This window comes from Anopheles coluzzii, chromosome 2 (assembly GCF_943734685.1).
Source record: "Anopheles coluzzii chromosome 2, AcolN3, whole genome shotgun sequence".
Lineage (NCBI taxonomy): Eukaryota > Metazoa > Arthropoda > Insecta > Diptera > Culicidae > Anopheles > Anopheles coluzzii.
The window spans coordinates 52,366,983-52,384,575 of NC_064670.1; the positions used below are offsets into that span (position 1 = coordinate 52,366,983).

Consider the following 17,593-nt stretch of genomic DNA (forward strand, 5'->3'; position numbering starts at 1 on the left):
GTGATGGGTAAAATTGGCAAAAATCCGGAGTCGGCTCCGATCCGACTCCGATAAATTCGGAATCGACTCCGGAAGGTAGGTCCACGCTACAATATCCGGAGTCGTTCGGAGTCGTTTGAAATGGCCCAGAGTCGTCCGGAATCGCTCGGAGTCGCCCGGAGGCGTCCGGAGACGTCCGGAGTCGTTCAGAGTCGCCCGGAGTCGCCTGGAGTCGTTCGGAGTCGTTCGGAGTCGTCCGCAGTCGCCCGGAGTCGGAGTCGTCCGGAGACGTCTGGAGTAGGCATGGGACAATTGTGCGAGACCTATGCCGCACACTCAGTTCATTATAGTGTGCGGTTGATCGCCGCACGCGAAAAAGTGAACGGGTAGGTCTTCCGCACGCATACAGAACTAACTGAAATGTGCTCTGAACAAGATGCAAGATAACTGTCGGTGTCATAGACTGAACGAAAAAAAACATTCGTTTTGGGTCGGCAGAATTTGTCACACACAACGACACAAGAAGATCGATCGCACTTTGCGCGAGAAAGAATGCACATATTGCTAGCGTGGTCAGATTGCTCAATCGCACACAGCCGCACAAAAAAAAACTCCTGCCGCACACTGACCCCATACTGAGTGAGAAAGAACACTCATAGCCGATGGGTCATTCGCACACAGCCGCACGCATGTTCGGTTGGGTCAGTCGCACACATACCGCACGCGTGTTCAGTTGGGTCAGTCGCACACTACCGCACAAAAAGAACTCTTGTCGCACACTGCCGCACGCGCGTTCTGTTAGTTCGGTCGCTCACTGCTGCACGCGTATTCAGTGGGGTCAGTCGCACACTACCGCACAAAAAGAGCTCTTGTCGCACACTGCCGCACGCGCATTCAGTTAGTTCAGTCGCACACTGCCGCACTCGTATTCAGTGGGGTCAGTCGCACACTACCGCACAAAAAGAGCTCTTGTCGCTCACTGTCGCACGCGCGTTCAGTCAGTTCAGTCGCACAAAAAGAACTCTTGACGCACACTGCCGCACGCGCGTTCAGTTAGTTCAGTCGCACAAAAAGAACTCGTTAAGCGCACAGCAACATAAAATAGAAAGCTTGTATATTTTACTCGTTTAGATCAGCTTTCGTTACAAATCAACTTAAGTATATACAGTTTGTTCTCGAGCTACGTTTTCTAAGTTATTGTGTGCAATTAGTATAATTGGCTCAAAGGATTCTCAAATGCAAGATAAATTACTGTTTTACCAAAAATTTGAGAGCCTCTTAAAAACCAGAAATTTTCAAATTTTCTGCATGAATTGTGATACATAAATGGTTTAATGTAAAAACTTAGTTACCTAATTATGCATAAACCGCGTATCTTGGACTGACAGTATTTATAATTAATAATGCAGCCTTAAAAGCAACAACTTTCTGTTCTTGCATTAAAATCTCGATAAAATTAAACATGATATTTTAATAAATAGTACTTAGCTCCAATTGAGCGACTGACCTACCGCACGCGTTCAGTTCATCATACTGAACGAACTACATCGCACGCGTTCATTGAAAAGAATCAAATTGCCCAAGCCTAGTCTGGAGTCGCCCGGAGTTGTTGGAAGTCGGAGTCGTCCGGAGTCGTTCAGAACCACCCGGAGTTGGAGTCGTTCGAAATCGTCTGGAGTCATCCAGAATCGGCAGCAGATAGAGTCATCCGGAATCATCTGGAGTCGGCTGAGGACGGCTTCTAAAGGAAGTGCACGCGCAAAGTAAGAGACAAAAAAACACAACGAAAGAAAATGTCTGATCACAAGCACATTGAACCACACGACTCATGTTGACTCCGACCAACTCCGATTCCAAACGACTCCGGACGACTCCGGACGACTCCGAACGCCTCCAGACGACTCTGGACGACTCCGACACCGGACAACTCCGGACGACTCCGGACGACTCCGAAAGACTCCGGACGACTCCGACTCCGGACGACTCCGACTCCGGACGACTCCGGACGACTCCGGACGACTCCGGACGACTCTGGACGACTCCGGACGACTCCGAACGACTCCAACTCCGGACGACTCCGGACGACTCCGAACGACTCCGGACGACTCCGGACGACTCCGGACAATTCCGGACGATTCCGGACGACTCCGGACGATTCCGAACGCCTCCAGACGACTACGGACGACTCCGGGCGACTCCGACTCCGGACGACTCCGGACGACTCCGAACGCCTACAACTCCGGACGACTCCGAACGACTCCGGACGACTCCAGACGATTCCGGACGACTCCGGACGACACCGGACGACTCCGGACGACTCCGAAAGACTCCGAACGACTCCGGACGACTCCGTCTCCGGACGACTCCAAACGACTCCGAACGACTCCGGGCCACTCCGGACGACTCCGGACGACGACTGAACGACTCCAAACGAATCCAAACGACTCCGGACGTCTCCTGACGACTCCGGACGTCTACGGACGACTCCCCGGACGTCTCCGGACAACTCCGGACGACTCTGGACGACTCCGAACGACTCCGGACGACTCCGTTCGGACTCCGGGCGACTCCGTTCGGACTCCGGGCGACTCCGTTCGGACTCCGGGCGACTCCGGACGACTCAGGACGACTCTGGATGAATCCGAACGACTCCGGACGACTCTGGACGACTCCGACTCCCACTCCAAACGACTCCGACTCTGGACGACTCCAGACGACTCCAGCCGACTCCGACTTCAAACGACTCCGGTCGACTCCGGGCGACTCCGGACGACTCCGGACGACTCCGGACGACTCCAGACGACTCCGGACGACTCCAGACGACTCCGGACGACTCCAGAAGACTCCAGCCGACTCCGACTCCAAACGACTCCGGGCGACTCCGGGCGACTCCGGACGACTCCGGACGACTCTGAACGACTCCGACTCCGGACGACTCCGGACGACTCCGGACGACTCCAAACGACTCCAGAAGATTCCAGACGACTCCAGACGACTCCGGACGACTCCAGACGACTCCGACTCCGAAGGACTCCGACTCCGGACGACTCCGACTCCCACTCCAAACGACTCCGACTCTGGACGACTCCAGACGACTCCAGCCGACTCCGACTTCAAACGACTCCGGTCGACTCCGGACGACTCCGGACGACTCCGGACGACTCCGGACGACTCCGGACGGCTCCAGACGACTCCGGACGACTCCAGAAGACTCCAGCCGACTCCGACTCCAAACGACTCCGGGCGACTCCGGGCGACTCCGGGCGACTCCGGACGACTCCGGACGACTCTGAACGACTCCGACTCCGAACGACTCCGGACGACTCCGGACGACTCCAAACGACTCCAGACGACTCCAGACGACTCCAGACGACTCCGGACGACTCCAGACGACTACGACGCCTAATGACTCCAACTCTGGACGACTCCGAATGACTCCGACTCCGGACGACTCCAGACGACTCCGACTCCGAACGACTCCGACTCCAGACGACTTCAGACGACTCCAGCCGACTCCGACTTCAAACGACTCCGGTCGACTCCGGGCGACTCCGGACGACTCCGGACGACTCCGGACGATTCCGGACGACTCCGGGCGACTCCGGACGACTCCAAACGACTCTGGACGATTCCGGACGACTCCAGAAGACTCCGGACGACTCCGAACGACTCCGGGCGACTCCGGACGACTCCGACTCCGGGCGACTCTGGACGACTCCGAATGACTCCGACTCCGGACGACTCCGGACGACTCCGAACGACTCCGAACGACTTCGAACGACTCCGGGCGACTGCGGGCGACTCCGAACGACTCCGAACGACTCCGAACGACTCCGAACGACTCCAGACGACTCCGGACGACTCCAGACGACTCTGGACGACTCCAGACGACTCCGACTCCGAAGGACTCCGACTCCGGACGACTCCGACTCCCACTCCAAACGACTCCGACTCTGGACGACTCCAGACGACTCCAGCCGACTCCGACTTTAAACGACTCCGGACGACTCCGGATGACTCCAGCCGACTCCCAACGACTCCAGACGGCTCCGGACGCCTCCGGACGACTCCGGGCGACTCCGGACGACTCCGGACGAATCCGGACGACTCTAGAAGACTCCAGCCAACTCCGACTCCAAACGACTCCAGACGTCTCAGACGACTCCAGACAACTCCGGACGACTCCGGACGACTCCGGGCGACTCCGGACGACTCCAGCCGACTCCCAACGACTCCAGACGGCTCCGGGCGACTCCAGGCGACTCTGGACTACTCCGAATGACTCCAAACGACTCCGAACAACTCCGGGCGACTCCAGGCGACTCCGGACGACTCCAAATGACTCCGGACGACTCAAGACGACTCCAAACGACACCGACTCTGGACGACTCCGGTCGTCTCCGGACGACTCCGGACGACTCTGGACGACTCTGGATGACTCCAGACGACTCCGGACGACTCCGACTCCGAACGACTCCGGACGACTCCGAACGACTCCGGACAACTCAAGACGACTCCGGACGACTCCGAACGACTCCAGACGACTCCAGACGACTCCGACTCCGAACGACTCCGACTCCAGACGACTTCAGACGACTCCAGCCGACTCCGACTTCAAACGACTCCGAACGACTCCGAACGACTCCGAACGACTCCGAACGACTCCAGACGACTCCGGACGACTCCAGACGACTCTGGACGACTCCAGACGACTCCGACTCCGAAGGACTCCGACTCCGGACGACTCCGACTCCCACTCCAAACGACTCCGACTCTGGACGACTCCAGACGACTCCAGCCGACTCCGACTTTAAACGACTCCGGACGACTCCGGATGACTCCAGCCGACTCCCAACGACTCCAGACGGCTCCGGACGCCTCCGGACGACTCCGGGCGACTCCGGACGACTCCGGACGAATCCGGACGACTCTAGAAGACTCCAGCCAACTCCGACTCCAAACGACTCCAGACGTCTCAGACGACTCCAGACAACTCCGGACGACTCCGGACGACTCCGGGCGACTCCGGACGACTCCAGCCGACTCCCAACGACTCCAGACGGCTCCGGGCGACTCCAGGCGACTCTGGACTACTCCGAATGACTCCAAACGACTCCGAACAACTCCGGGCGACTCCAGGCGACTCCGGACGACTCCAAATGACTCCGGACGACTCAAGACGACTCCAAACGACACCGACTCTGGACGACTCCGGTCGTCTCCGGACGACTCCGGACGACTCTGGACGACTCTGGATGACTCCAGACGACTCCGGACGACTCCGACTCCGAACGACTCCGGACGACTCCGAACGACTCCGGACAACTCAAGACGACTCCGGACGACTCCGGACGACTCTGAACGAATCCAAACGACTCCAGACGTCTCCGGACGACTCCGGACGACTCCGGGCGACTCCGTTTGGACTCTGGGCGACTCTGGAAGACTCCGGTCGTCTCCGGACGACTCCGGACGACTCTGGACGACTCCGAACGACTCCAAACGACTTCGAACAACTCCGAACAACTCCGGGCGACTCCGGGCGACTCCGGACGACTCCAAATGACTTCGGACGACTCAAGACGACTCCAAACGACACCGACTCCGGACGACTCCGGACGACTCTGGACGACTCTGGATGACTCCAGACGACTCCGGACGACTCCGACTCCGAACGACTCCGGACGACTCCGGACGACTCCGAACGACTGTGGACGACTCAAGACGACTCCGGACGACTCCGGACGACCCTGAACGAATCCAAACGACTCCAGACGTCTTCGGACGACTCCGGACGACTCCGGGCGACTCCGGACGACTCCAGCCGACTCCCAACGACTCCAGACGGCTCCGGACGACTCCGGACGACTCCGGACGACTCCGGGCGACTCTGGCCGACTCCGAACGACTCCGGACGACTCCGAACGACTCCAAACGACTCCGGACAACTCCGGGCGACTCCGGGCGACTCCGGACGACTCCGAACGACTCCAAACGACTCCGAACAACTCCGGGCGACTCCGGGTGACTCCGGACGACTCCAAATGACTCCGGACGACTCAAGACGACTCCAAACGACACCGACTCCGGATGACTCCGGACGACTCCGGACGACTCCGGACGACTCCAGCCGACTCCCAACGACTCCAGACGGCTCCGGGCGACTCCGGGCGACTCCGGGCGACTCCGGACGACTCCGAACGACTCCAAACGACTCCGAACAACTCCGGACGACTCCGGACGACTCCGGACGACTCCGGACGACTCCAAACGACTCCAAACGACTCCAAACGACTCCAAACGACTCCGGACGACTCCGGACGACTCCGGACGACTCCAAACGACTCCAAACGACTCCAAACGACTCCAAACGACTCCGGACGACTCCGTTCGGACTCCGGGCGACTCCGTTCGGACTCCGGGCGACTCCGTTCGGACTCCGGGCGACTCCGGACGACTCCGGACGACTCTGGATGAATCCGAACGACTCCGGACGACTCTGGACGACTCCGACTCCCACTCCAAACGACTCCGACTCTGGACGACTCCAGACGACTCCAGCCGACTCCGACTTCAAACGACTCCGGTCGACTCCGGGCGACTCCGGACGACTCCGGACGACTCCGGACGACTCCAGACGACTCCGGACGACTCCAGACGACTCCGGACGACTCCAGAAGACTCCAGCCGACTCCGACTCCAAACGACTCCGGGCGACTCCGGGCGACTCCGGGCGACTCCGGACGACTCCGGACGACTCTGAACGACTCCGGACGACTCCAAACGACTCCAGACGACTCCAGACGACTCCAGACGACTCCGGACGACTCCAGACGACTACGACTCCTAATGACTCCAACTCTGGACGACTCCGAATGACTCCGACTCCGGACGACTCCGAACGACTCCGAACGACTCCAGACGACTCCAGACGACTCCAGACGACTCCGACTCCGAACGACTCCGACTCCAGACGACTCCAGCCGACTCCGACTTCAAACGACTCCGGTCGACTCCGGGCGACTCCGGACGACTCCGGACGACTCCGTACGACTCCGGACGACTCCGGGCGACTCCGGACGACTCCAAACGACTCTAGACGATTCCGGACGACTCCGGAAGACTCCGAACGACTCCGAACGACTCCGGGCGACTCCGGACGACTCCGACTCCGGGCGACTCTGGACGACTCCGAATGACTCCGACTCCGGACGACTCCGAACGACTCCGAACGACTTCGAACGACTCCGGACGACTGCGGGCGACTCCGAACGACTCCGAACGACTCCGAACGACTCCAGACGACTCCGGACGACTCTGGACGACTCTGGATGACTCCAGACGACTCCGGACGACTCCGACTCCGAACGACTCCGGACGACTCCGGACGACTCCGGACAACTCAAGACGACTCCGGACGACTCTGGACGGCTCCGTACGACTCCGGACGACTCCGTTTGGACTCTGGGCGACTCTGGAAGACTCCGGGCGACTCCGGGCGACTCCGAACGACTCCGGACGACTCCGAACGACTCCAAACGACTCCGAACAACTCCGAACAACTCCGGGCGACTCCGGGCGACTCCGGACGACTCCAAATGACTCCGGACGACTCAAGACGACTCCAAACGACACCGACTCCGGACGACTCCGGACGACTCTGGACGACTCTGGATGACTCCAGACGACTCCGGACGACTCCGACTCCGAACGACTCCGGACGACTCCGACTCCCACTCCAAACGACTCCGACTCTGGACGACTCCAGACGACTCCAGCCGACTCCGACTTCAAACGACTCCGGACGACTCCGGACGACTCCGGACGACTCCGGACGAATCCGGACGACTCTAGAAGACTCCAGCCAACTCCGACTCCAAACGACTCCAGACGTCTCAGGACAACTCCGGACGACTCCGGACGACTCCGGGCGACTCCAGCCGACTCCCAACGACTCCAGACGGCTCCGGGCGACTCCAGGCGACTCTGGACTACTCCGAATGACTCCAAACGACTCCGAACAACTCCGGGCGACTCCAGGCGACTCCGGACGACTCCAAATGACTCCGGACGACTCAAGACGACTCCAAACGACACCGACTCTGGACGACTCCGGTCGTCTCCGGACGACTCCGGACGACTCTGGACGACTCTGGATGACTCCAGACGACTCCGGACGATTCCGACTCCGAACGACTCCGGACGACTCCGAACGACTCCGGACAACTCAAGACGACTCCGGACGACTCCGGACGACTCTGAACGAATCCAAACGACTCCAGACGTCTCCGGACGACTCCGGACGACTCCGGGCGACTCCGTTTGGACTCTGGGCGACTCTGGAAGACTCCGGTCGTCTCCGGACGACTCCGGACGACTCTGGACGACTCCGAACGACTCCAAACGACTTCGAACAACTCCGAACAACTCCGGGCGACTCCGGGCGACTCCGGACGACTCCAAATGACTTCGGACGACTCAAGACGACTCCAAACGACACCGACTCCGGACGACTCCGGACGACTCTGGACGACTCTGGATGACTCCGGACGACTCCGACTCCGAACGACTCCGGACGACTCCGGACGACTCCGAACGACTGTGGACGACTCAAGACGACTCCGGACGACTCCGGACGACCCTGAACGAATCCAAACGACTCCAGACGTCTTCGGACGACTCCGGACGACTCCGGGCGACTCCGGACGACTCCAGCCGACTCCCAACGACTCCAGACGGCTCCGGACGACTCCGGACGACTCCGGACGACTCCGGGCGACTCTGGACGACTCCGAACGACTCCGGACGACTCCGAACGACTCCAAACGACTCCGAACAACTCCGGGCGACTCCGGGCGACTCCGGACGACTCCGAACGACTCCAAACGACTCCGAACAACTCCGGGCGACTCCGGGCGACTCCGGACGACTCCAAATGACTCCGGACGACTCAAGACGACTCCAAACGACACCGACTCCGGATGACTCCGGACGACTCCGGACGACTCCGGACGACTCCAGCCGACTCCCAACGACTCCAGACGGCTCCGGGCGACTCCGGGCGACTCCGGACGACTCCGAACGACTCCAAACGACTCCGAACAACTCCGGACGACTCCGGACGACTCCGGACGACTCCGGACGACTCCAAACGACTCCAAACGACTCCAAACGACTCCAAACGACTCCGGACGACTCCGGACGACTCCGGGCGACTCCAGATGACTCCGACTCCGGGCGGATCTAGTGGTGCCTTTTTGCCGGAGTCGGAATCGGACTAACAATAGTCGGAGTCGGATCGGAGTCGTGGGTGCGCTCCATAGAGCACATCACTAGTCCTTAATACGAAGCTACACGATATTTCATTCGCAATGATTGCCAAAAAACCATAAAAATCAATTTTGTTTGTTTGTCTTTCGTTGGAGACATTGTACTTTGTTTTTGGGCACCAACAACTTGCAACATGTTAGAATGCGCTTTGCATTCACCATTGGATCTCCTGCAAGACCTCCTTACAGCGGCATGCTTCACTCCCTGCTATAAAACACATTTCACCAGTAGTGTACTTCCCTAAAAATGTATAACGAAAAAGAGATAATTCAGCTAACCCCAGGAGCGTTCCAGAACAATTGATCTACTGTTGGTTTGAAAGTTTTAAAAGCACTGGATAAAAAATCATCGTATCTGCCTGACGCCAATGTCGGGCATTGCCCATGAATGTTACGCATATTTCGCCAATTTGCCTTACTTTCTTTCGTTTTGTTTTGCAAGTCTGCTCCTGTTTTAAGTACACTTTCCGAAACAGCTTTTGTTAGGCGTAGTTCAGTTTTATTCAAATTCAATTCCACTTTTGTTTTACTTCGCTGTTCAACGAATAACAGTGCGCGCATACTTTTTGCGGCAAAACAGTTCATTATGCTTCATCAATGATTGGTCACCCTCTAACCCTGAAGAACACCGTAGTTTACGCCAAACAGTGCCTTGCACGCTTCCGATGCTGCCATCTTACGGGCCACCTTTTTCGATTGCCCCGTGCCAGTGAACGATTGTTCGCCTACCGTCACCCGGGCCACAAAGTTCGTCCGTGCCGGACTCACGACGGTTTCGCCGACATCCTCAAACGATACGGGTGTTACCATGATCGACAGTAGCGTCGCCGGATGGTGGCTGGTTGGATTGACCGGCAGTTGCTCCCGGCACCTGATCACACCATTTTTCGATGGTTGTTCCTTCACCTTTGTCGGCTTTGGCTGCACGTTCCATTTGGCAAACAGTTTGTACAGCGCAAACGAGACCAGGTTCTGCGCCAACAACAGTGTTGTCTTAGCATCCGGGTCCTCCTCTGCCTCCATACCGTTTTGCGTGGACGTATCCATCATCGCGCCCGTCTCCGATTGATCCTTGTGGGCTGCCAGCCGCGGCAAATAAATGTCACGCAGCACCTCCTCGGACACCTTTTCCTTGGCAAGGAATTCGTTTGGTGCCACCGCTTGGTACTGCATCGCGTTGAAGATGGTTTGCACCATCGTCTCGTGCCCGTTGGTGCGGACGTTGAATTCCGAGCTGTTCGCGCCGCAAAGATTGCACAGCGCGTCGAATGCGCTCATGGGTTGCGCCCGATGGGCCAGCTTGCACCACTGACTTCCTCCTCCCTTGGCCGCTTTTCTATTCAGCTTACCGAGAACCGGTTTCAGCTGGAGTTGGTTGTTGGCGACAACAGAGGAGGAGGTGGTGGTGTTGGGTGTGCTTATGAGGACGGGGACGGTGTCCATCATTTCGTTGGCCATGGTGTTGTGGGTGGTTTGGCCGGATGATATGCCTCCTCCGAAGATGCTGCCGGCCGTGCCGCTGTTCGTACTGCTCCTATTGGCGTTGTAGGTGTGTGCGGGAAAAAGGGGAGCCCCGGGGTAATAGGGCTGGCTGCTGGACGACTGGCCTCCCTCGCGGGGAACACCGAACGGATGCACGATATCCATTATCACTGTAATTTCACCGTTCACGAAGCGACACCCTTTGCTTTGTTTTCAAAGGTTGATGGTCACAGATTCAATTGTTGATTGAAAATTGAAGAGCAACAGACGCGTGCAAAGAGTAGTGGTGAACTGTGGCTATTGTGCGCCGGAGAATGAACAACAGCAACTATACTGTGGTAATACCCGACTGACAGATTACTGCTACAGTGTGTAGCATAAATGTAAGGCATGGAGCCTCTACGTTACGTTAGCAATACGCGTAACGACTATTTATCTCAAACCCAAGCAGTATTTTTGTTTCACACCTGTTTTAATAGGCGTGGATGAGCATATTGATCATGTCTTAATATTTATTATTTAATGTGATAATGACAAATCCATCAATTTCGAACAATAAAAAAAAGTTCGGAAATCGCGAAGCATACATGGCGGCTATCATCGAGCGTTTGAACGAAATTTACGGGATCTTCTATATAAGGATCTTCTTAAGGATATTTAGAAAGTCCAAGTTTAGAGACATTGGGGCCCTTCACGATTCTAGTCAGTTTTTTGTATGGAGTTTGACAGTTGGAGGCTGAAATCATGTAAACACTCCATACAAAACCACACAAAAAACTAGCCTGCAATTTTCAGTTTAGATTATTCTAGCCTCAAAGCTAGAATTAGATTCGAGTACCTGCTCGAAAACACGGTGTTGTTTACATTTACCCCAAGGTGCATTAAAGAGATCACGTGGTGGAATCTAGAATCATACGGTGGAATCTAGATGTGTATGTAGTTCAGGTGGTCTAATAGCATGTTTTTTATTAGCAAATTTGAATATCACTTTTTGACTCATTCAGAAGCAGAAGTGATAAAAAATTTGCCTTCTAAATTCATACACCTTGGGATATGCCCACCTGCTATACAATGCAAACAGCTGACGGGCTGAAATTTCAGCCTACGAACTTACAACGAAAAGGGCCCCTTTAGCAGATTTCGTATCTTTTAGAATCCGTGGAAAATCTGGTAGTTAACGTGACTAATTTAACCCATGGCGAATATTTAAACGATTCGCGATCGGTTAACGAGATCGTTGAAAAACTGCCGATGACATTTCAGTACCAATGGTCAGAATATAATGAAGAGAACGGCGACCAAATAGTTATCTTGAAAGATCTCAATGAATGGTTGAAACCTATCGCAAAAACCATTATACAGGGTTTTCGAGGATTATATAGACAAGTTCAGCGAGTTGTAGATTCGTTCGAGCATATAATAGACTCTTTCAGCGAGATATAGAATTGTTCGGAAGTAGGCGTAGACATGTTCAGCGATTCTGTAGAGCTGTCAGTTGTTTTGTTTACACACTGTGCCGCAGGGTTCAATTTTTCATTCTTAAAAGTCCTAAAAGTAGCTAATAATCATTCCCCAAGCTGTTTAATACATAAATTAGTTGAAAAAAGCTTATTTTTTCGAAAACTGTTTGTTTACCTCCTGATGAGAATGATCCAAGCTGCAGTCCAAGGGGTACGAAAGTGACAGCTCTACAGTATACCCGAACATGTCAACGCCTACTTCCGAACAATTCTATATCTCGCTGAAAGAGTCTATTATATACCTGAACGAATCTACTACTCGCTGAACATGTCTATATAATCCTCGAAAACCCTGTAAGAGTAGGAATACAAGATTCGCGAAACCATCAGCCGGGAGTGTTGTGTTTGATACTTTTGCTTTATTCAAACACTTATAACGTACAATAATAAATAGAACATAAATGACACAAAAAATACACTTTAAAATCACAAGTGCGGCGGCTGTGCACCAGCCGCACCGAGCGTCCCTGCCGAGAGCTCCTGCTCGATCGGCTCGCTAACACACTCTAATCGTGCGGCGCTCGGCACACTCTAAGCCTTGCGCTTAATGTGTGCGACAGTGTGCGTGACACACTGTCGTCCTCCTGGACGTTGACCGGTGGCAGCGCAACTGCCACGGTAAGTCCAGGGGTCGGCACGGCTGCCCACGACAGGGAGAACAACGTCATGCTGTACCTACCTGAAACAACCGTCCAGAACCGAGAAATCGAGAAAACGAGAAAACGAACAACGCAATCCAGTTCAAAGGCAATGGAATCAACCGCATAATAATGAAAATAACGTGTCAAGAAATCCGATAATGAATCACCATCAATTGGACTATTGTGGAAAAGTAACGATCCGCAATTTCCGAACAGTTCCAACAACACTTTAACTCGGTTGAAAAGTATGGAGAAGCAACTAATTCGAAAGCCTACGTTGATGAAGTGAGCAAATAAAACTTTTGAGGAGTATCATGCCGTGATTGTCGCGGGTTTGTGAAATTTTCACAGAAAGGCAACGCTCGTGTTTCGCGACATTACGATCAAAGTAAGCCATACATTCGTGCTAAAACAAGGACGGTTTGACAGAGAGAAAGTGTCGCAAAAAATTGACGCAGAAGATTTTTTGGGTCGTCTAGAAGCATAACAACGTCCTGAACCTTTATCAATGGATGAGAAGCAATCGAACGTGGAGAAAATCCTCGGTGTGCAATGGGATACGGTTGCAGACAGTTTCGGCTATAAGATTAACTTAAAAGAAATATCATCAGAAATCGGAAACGATAAGAAGCTTGCGAAACGAGAGGTGTTAAGTGCGGTCATGAGAACGTACGATCCACTTGGGCTGATCAGTTACCTAACAATCCATGAACGGATCCTGATGCAAGCTGTACACGTTTCTTCAAGCGATTAGGATACAGAAATTTCCGATTCACTGTACGAGCAATGGAGAGAATGGATAACCATGGTGGAAGGTGCCAAGGATCTACCAATTTGCTATGCCGTTATTAATCAGCCATCAAGTACCACTGGAGATACATACATTTGTCGATGCATCAGATCAGGCATTTGCGGCTTGTGTATATCTTCGATCCTGCTTCAAAGAAAATAACGTGGTACGACTGGTCGCTGGAAAAAGCTCGTGTGGCTCCGAAACAAACCGTACCCGTAAAGACAATAACGGAATATCAAACGATACCCTTCTCATCACAACGCTTAAAAATACTCGAATGTATTAATGATGAAGTCTCGAAATCCTGTGTAGACGGCATGTCCGCGTAGGACATTACGCAAAATAGAAGCATGTATGATGGGAGATTTTAATGCCCATCACGTCGAGAGGGGCAACCATTACCAATGATGGGAAAAGTAATAACGTACTAAAAATTATACACGATACTAATTTCACTATGATACATAAAAAAGAACACACGTATATTCATCCCGATCTCATCAAAAAAAGAAACACAGCCATTGATCTGACGATCACATCAATAACAATTGCTCCTCACATAATAAGACAAGTCTCTGACATGCACATTGACAATAGTGGACTCAGAGTAATTTATTCACAGAAAAATACATGATATTATAGTGATATTATATTCATTCATACCAAAATCATAAATCACTCATACCAAAGATATATATTACAAGAAAAAATATAAGGAAATCATTGTACAATCGGCCAACGAAAACACCGACATAAACAGCATGACAAATAATATAAATAAAATAATAATAAAATAAAAAGTAAAGCCACTCTAGAACCTAAGTCATGGTAGTCAAAAGAAATCCATTAAAGCGTGACAACAAAAGTGCATGTCTCGTAATCTTTTAAACCAAAGCAAAATGATAGAAAATCAAATCGAATGTAGAAGGTATGCAGTCAAATTTCGGTATTTAAGAAAACCTGCCAAAGCAAAAAGAACAGAAGATAGATAGAAATAAATAGACATGCAAATGAGAATGAAGGATCTTTAGGATTTCATTGGAATTTTTAAAGAGAAACCCTAAAAGAAAAGAACAAAACGACAAAAACATAGCAAATTTTTGTTTTTAATCTATTTCGGACAAACTGTCAATAATAAAATAAAACAGACCCCACACTTCATAGGTGATAAAAACCTACTAGATAAAAAGAAATGGGTTTTTTATTGGAGAATTGATCAAATAAGAACGTTGAAACTGTTTCAAATGTTCCTAAATAGAATGTTGAGGCTTTCGCTTTCCGTTCGAATCTCAACAAGGAAACGATCCCCCTTCCATCTCAATAGACTCGCGAGCCAGCGAGGAGCAATAGCAGGAAGGATTGGCAAGTTGTCTCCCAAGTTGTGGACGAAGAACCCAGAGCCACCAAACCACTAGAACCAAGTGAGTTTTCAACAGAATTTGTCCGCTTTAAGATGTGCTTCCTGCTAATATTTCTGCACTTATCTAAATGGTCTCCTTGGTCGCTCCATCGCTTTGAGCTGACATATTTAAAGTGTTATTAAAATTGCTGAAACTCTGCAATTAATGCGCTGATCGTTTGTACAATAATATTTGAATACTCGTATTAAACGATGACGAACAGATGAGTGCGTGTTAACGGCAAGCAGTTATCGGGAAGCAGAGCAAAACAAGAATTTAGAAAACAACGGCAAAGAAACCCGCTCCCCAGAGACAAGTCATTAGGCTGATGACTGCATCGACGGGTGATGATAAAACGGGAGGACATCTGGTTTTTGCTGTCTGTCTGTAAATATGACCATATCATACCACAAAACGTCCGGTGTAGCGTCTCTAGTTGAAACTGATTGATGAGCAATTGATAGAACGGAAGAACAGTTGGGCACTATTGTTGCGGGATAATATGCTTTGCTACAAGGCGACAAATTACTGATAAATAGTGTTATGACGATGCATTACCTATCACCATGCAACACGTTGGTCGAGCCTAATTTTCTGCATTCTGTGGTTTGTGAAACAGGGGGAAAATTCTTATTGTCATTTGACACTAATGAGTTCGCCGTAGCCTCCGCCGCGCTCCAAAGCAAACTCACTTTCTCAGTATCAACGCCAACCAGATGGCTCTAGAGGAGAATGCTCGACGTCAATGATGTCCAGAGCCAATGCCAGGCCTTCAGTGTCTTCATTGACCAACGCGTGCGACATTTTATCAGCCTTTATCTAAGCCTCCAGCCAGCCAGCCAGCCAGCCAAACACATACATCTCGTGTCTACGGGGTCGCGATGATCCCGGGGAAATCCGTCAACCGGGGTTGTGTGGTCGTGTAGTAGTTGCCAGCGCCGCCCCAATATCACCAAAGTGCTTCGCGCCGTATCATCTTTCATGCATCAACAGCATCGTTGCTGGCGGAAAAATGACCGGTCCCGGGAAGCCGTGATACGGCGCGCGGTTCAGTTTGTTGCAATGATCGACACCGATCGGATCGAGGCGATCATGGATTTGGGCAGCTTCGCACAATCGTCGGACGATTTCCTGGCCAACGGATTCTACCATCTGTACACCGAGCTGCAGGACGATCGAGACATTGCGTTGGCCCTAGCGGAACTAACGTGCCCCACGACCCAAACCTCGGAGCTCGAAGAAGATACAGTGCATCCTTGTCCAGCAACAACCGATCTACCGTCGTTAAACTCACTCGAACTTCTGCCTACGCCCAATGGCGGCGAAGTGGATGGGCTGGAGCTGGAGCTGAACGTAGAAGATTTCATTCTCGAGTACAATTGCGTAAATTTTAGTCAACTGTGGGAAAACGAGCTACGACTGCCGGAAAACACTTACCTCTGTGATGATTCCTGTGAAGCGTTTATCCGACAATCGGATCCACATGAAGATAAAGCGGCACCCGCAACGGGTGAAATCACGCAATCGGAGGACTTGTCCCAAACGCTACCTGCGGCCGTGTCGTCCAGCGTACAGCAACCGTGTGAAGCCGAACCCGACTCGACCGGGACGTTCGTTTGTCCGTTTGAAAGTTGCCGCAAAGTGTACGCCAAACCGGTGCATTTGAAAGCCCATCTCCGCCGGCACGTAGGTGATAAGCCGTATCACTGCAAATGGCCAGGATGTCAGTGGCGGTTTTCGCGGTCGGACGAACTGTCGCGTCACTTCCGGTCCCATTCGGGTGTGAAACCGTACCGGTGTGAGTACTGCCCAAAGTGTTTCTCCCGATCGGACCATTTAGCCAAGCACCGGAAAGTCCACGAGCGTAAGATGAGCGTGGGCACGGCGGGGAAGTTGAAGAGTGGTGTCGGTGCGTTCGTTGGAGTAGCGCCGGCAAGAGGACGACCAGGCCGGAAACCGAAACAGGCCTCAGTGAAACGATCGTGATCGTGAGCAATGTACGGGTGATTTAATAAAGCCAGGTCAAATGGGCCCTTTTTGCAACAAAGATGTTAACGTTTCAGTCTGGCTTTCTTTGTTCAAATTGTTCCGAAAGTTGTGAACATCTTCTTCTTCTTCTTCTTTGGCACAACAACCGCTGACGGTCAAGGCCTGCCTGTACCCACTAGTGAAGTGAGCTTGGCTTTCAGTGACTTATTGTTACCATAGCAGAATAATGGGGCACGGGCTATTCGGGGCTTGAACCCATGACGTGCATGTTGTTAAGTCGTACGAGTTGATAACTGTTGTGAACGGCCAAGTTGTGAACATCAGAAAAAAAAAACAAAATGCTAATCTTAATTATTGTTAGCATTTGGCCATCAATCGCATTGAGTCAGTTCTTAAATGAAAACGTCTCATCTTGAGCGTTACTTTTAATTTCATACTTAGTTCGCCTATTCTTATGCAC

At 52.7% G+C, this 17,593-nt stretch overlaps 2 protein-coding genes across 2 annotated transcripts; one reads left to right on the forward strand and one right to left on the reverse strand.

The window, feature by feature from the left end:
• Positions 1–9,785: 9,785 nt before the first annotated feature.
• Positions 9,786–11,378, reverse strand: LOC120953332 (uncharacterized). Its single transcript, XM_040373163.2, has one exon. It carries the CDS (start codon positions 10,953–10,955, stop codon positions 9,921–9,923), a length of 1,035 nt encoding a protein of 344 aa, XP_040229097.2. The 5' UTR covers positions 10,956–11,378; the 3' UTR covers positions 9,786–9,920.
• A 4,529-nt stretch (positions 11,379–15,907) lies between these two features.
• Positions 15,908–17,590, forward strand: LOC120953016 (Krueppel-like factor 14). The gene has a single exon (XM_040372663.2). The coding sequence runs from the start codon at positions 16,126–16,128 to the stop codon at positions 17,128–17,130; it is 1,005 nt and encodes a 334-aa protein (XP_040228597.2). The 5' UTR covers positions 15,908–16,125; the 3' UTR covers positions 17,131–17,590.
• Positions 17,591–17,593: the final 3 nt, after the last annotated feature.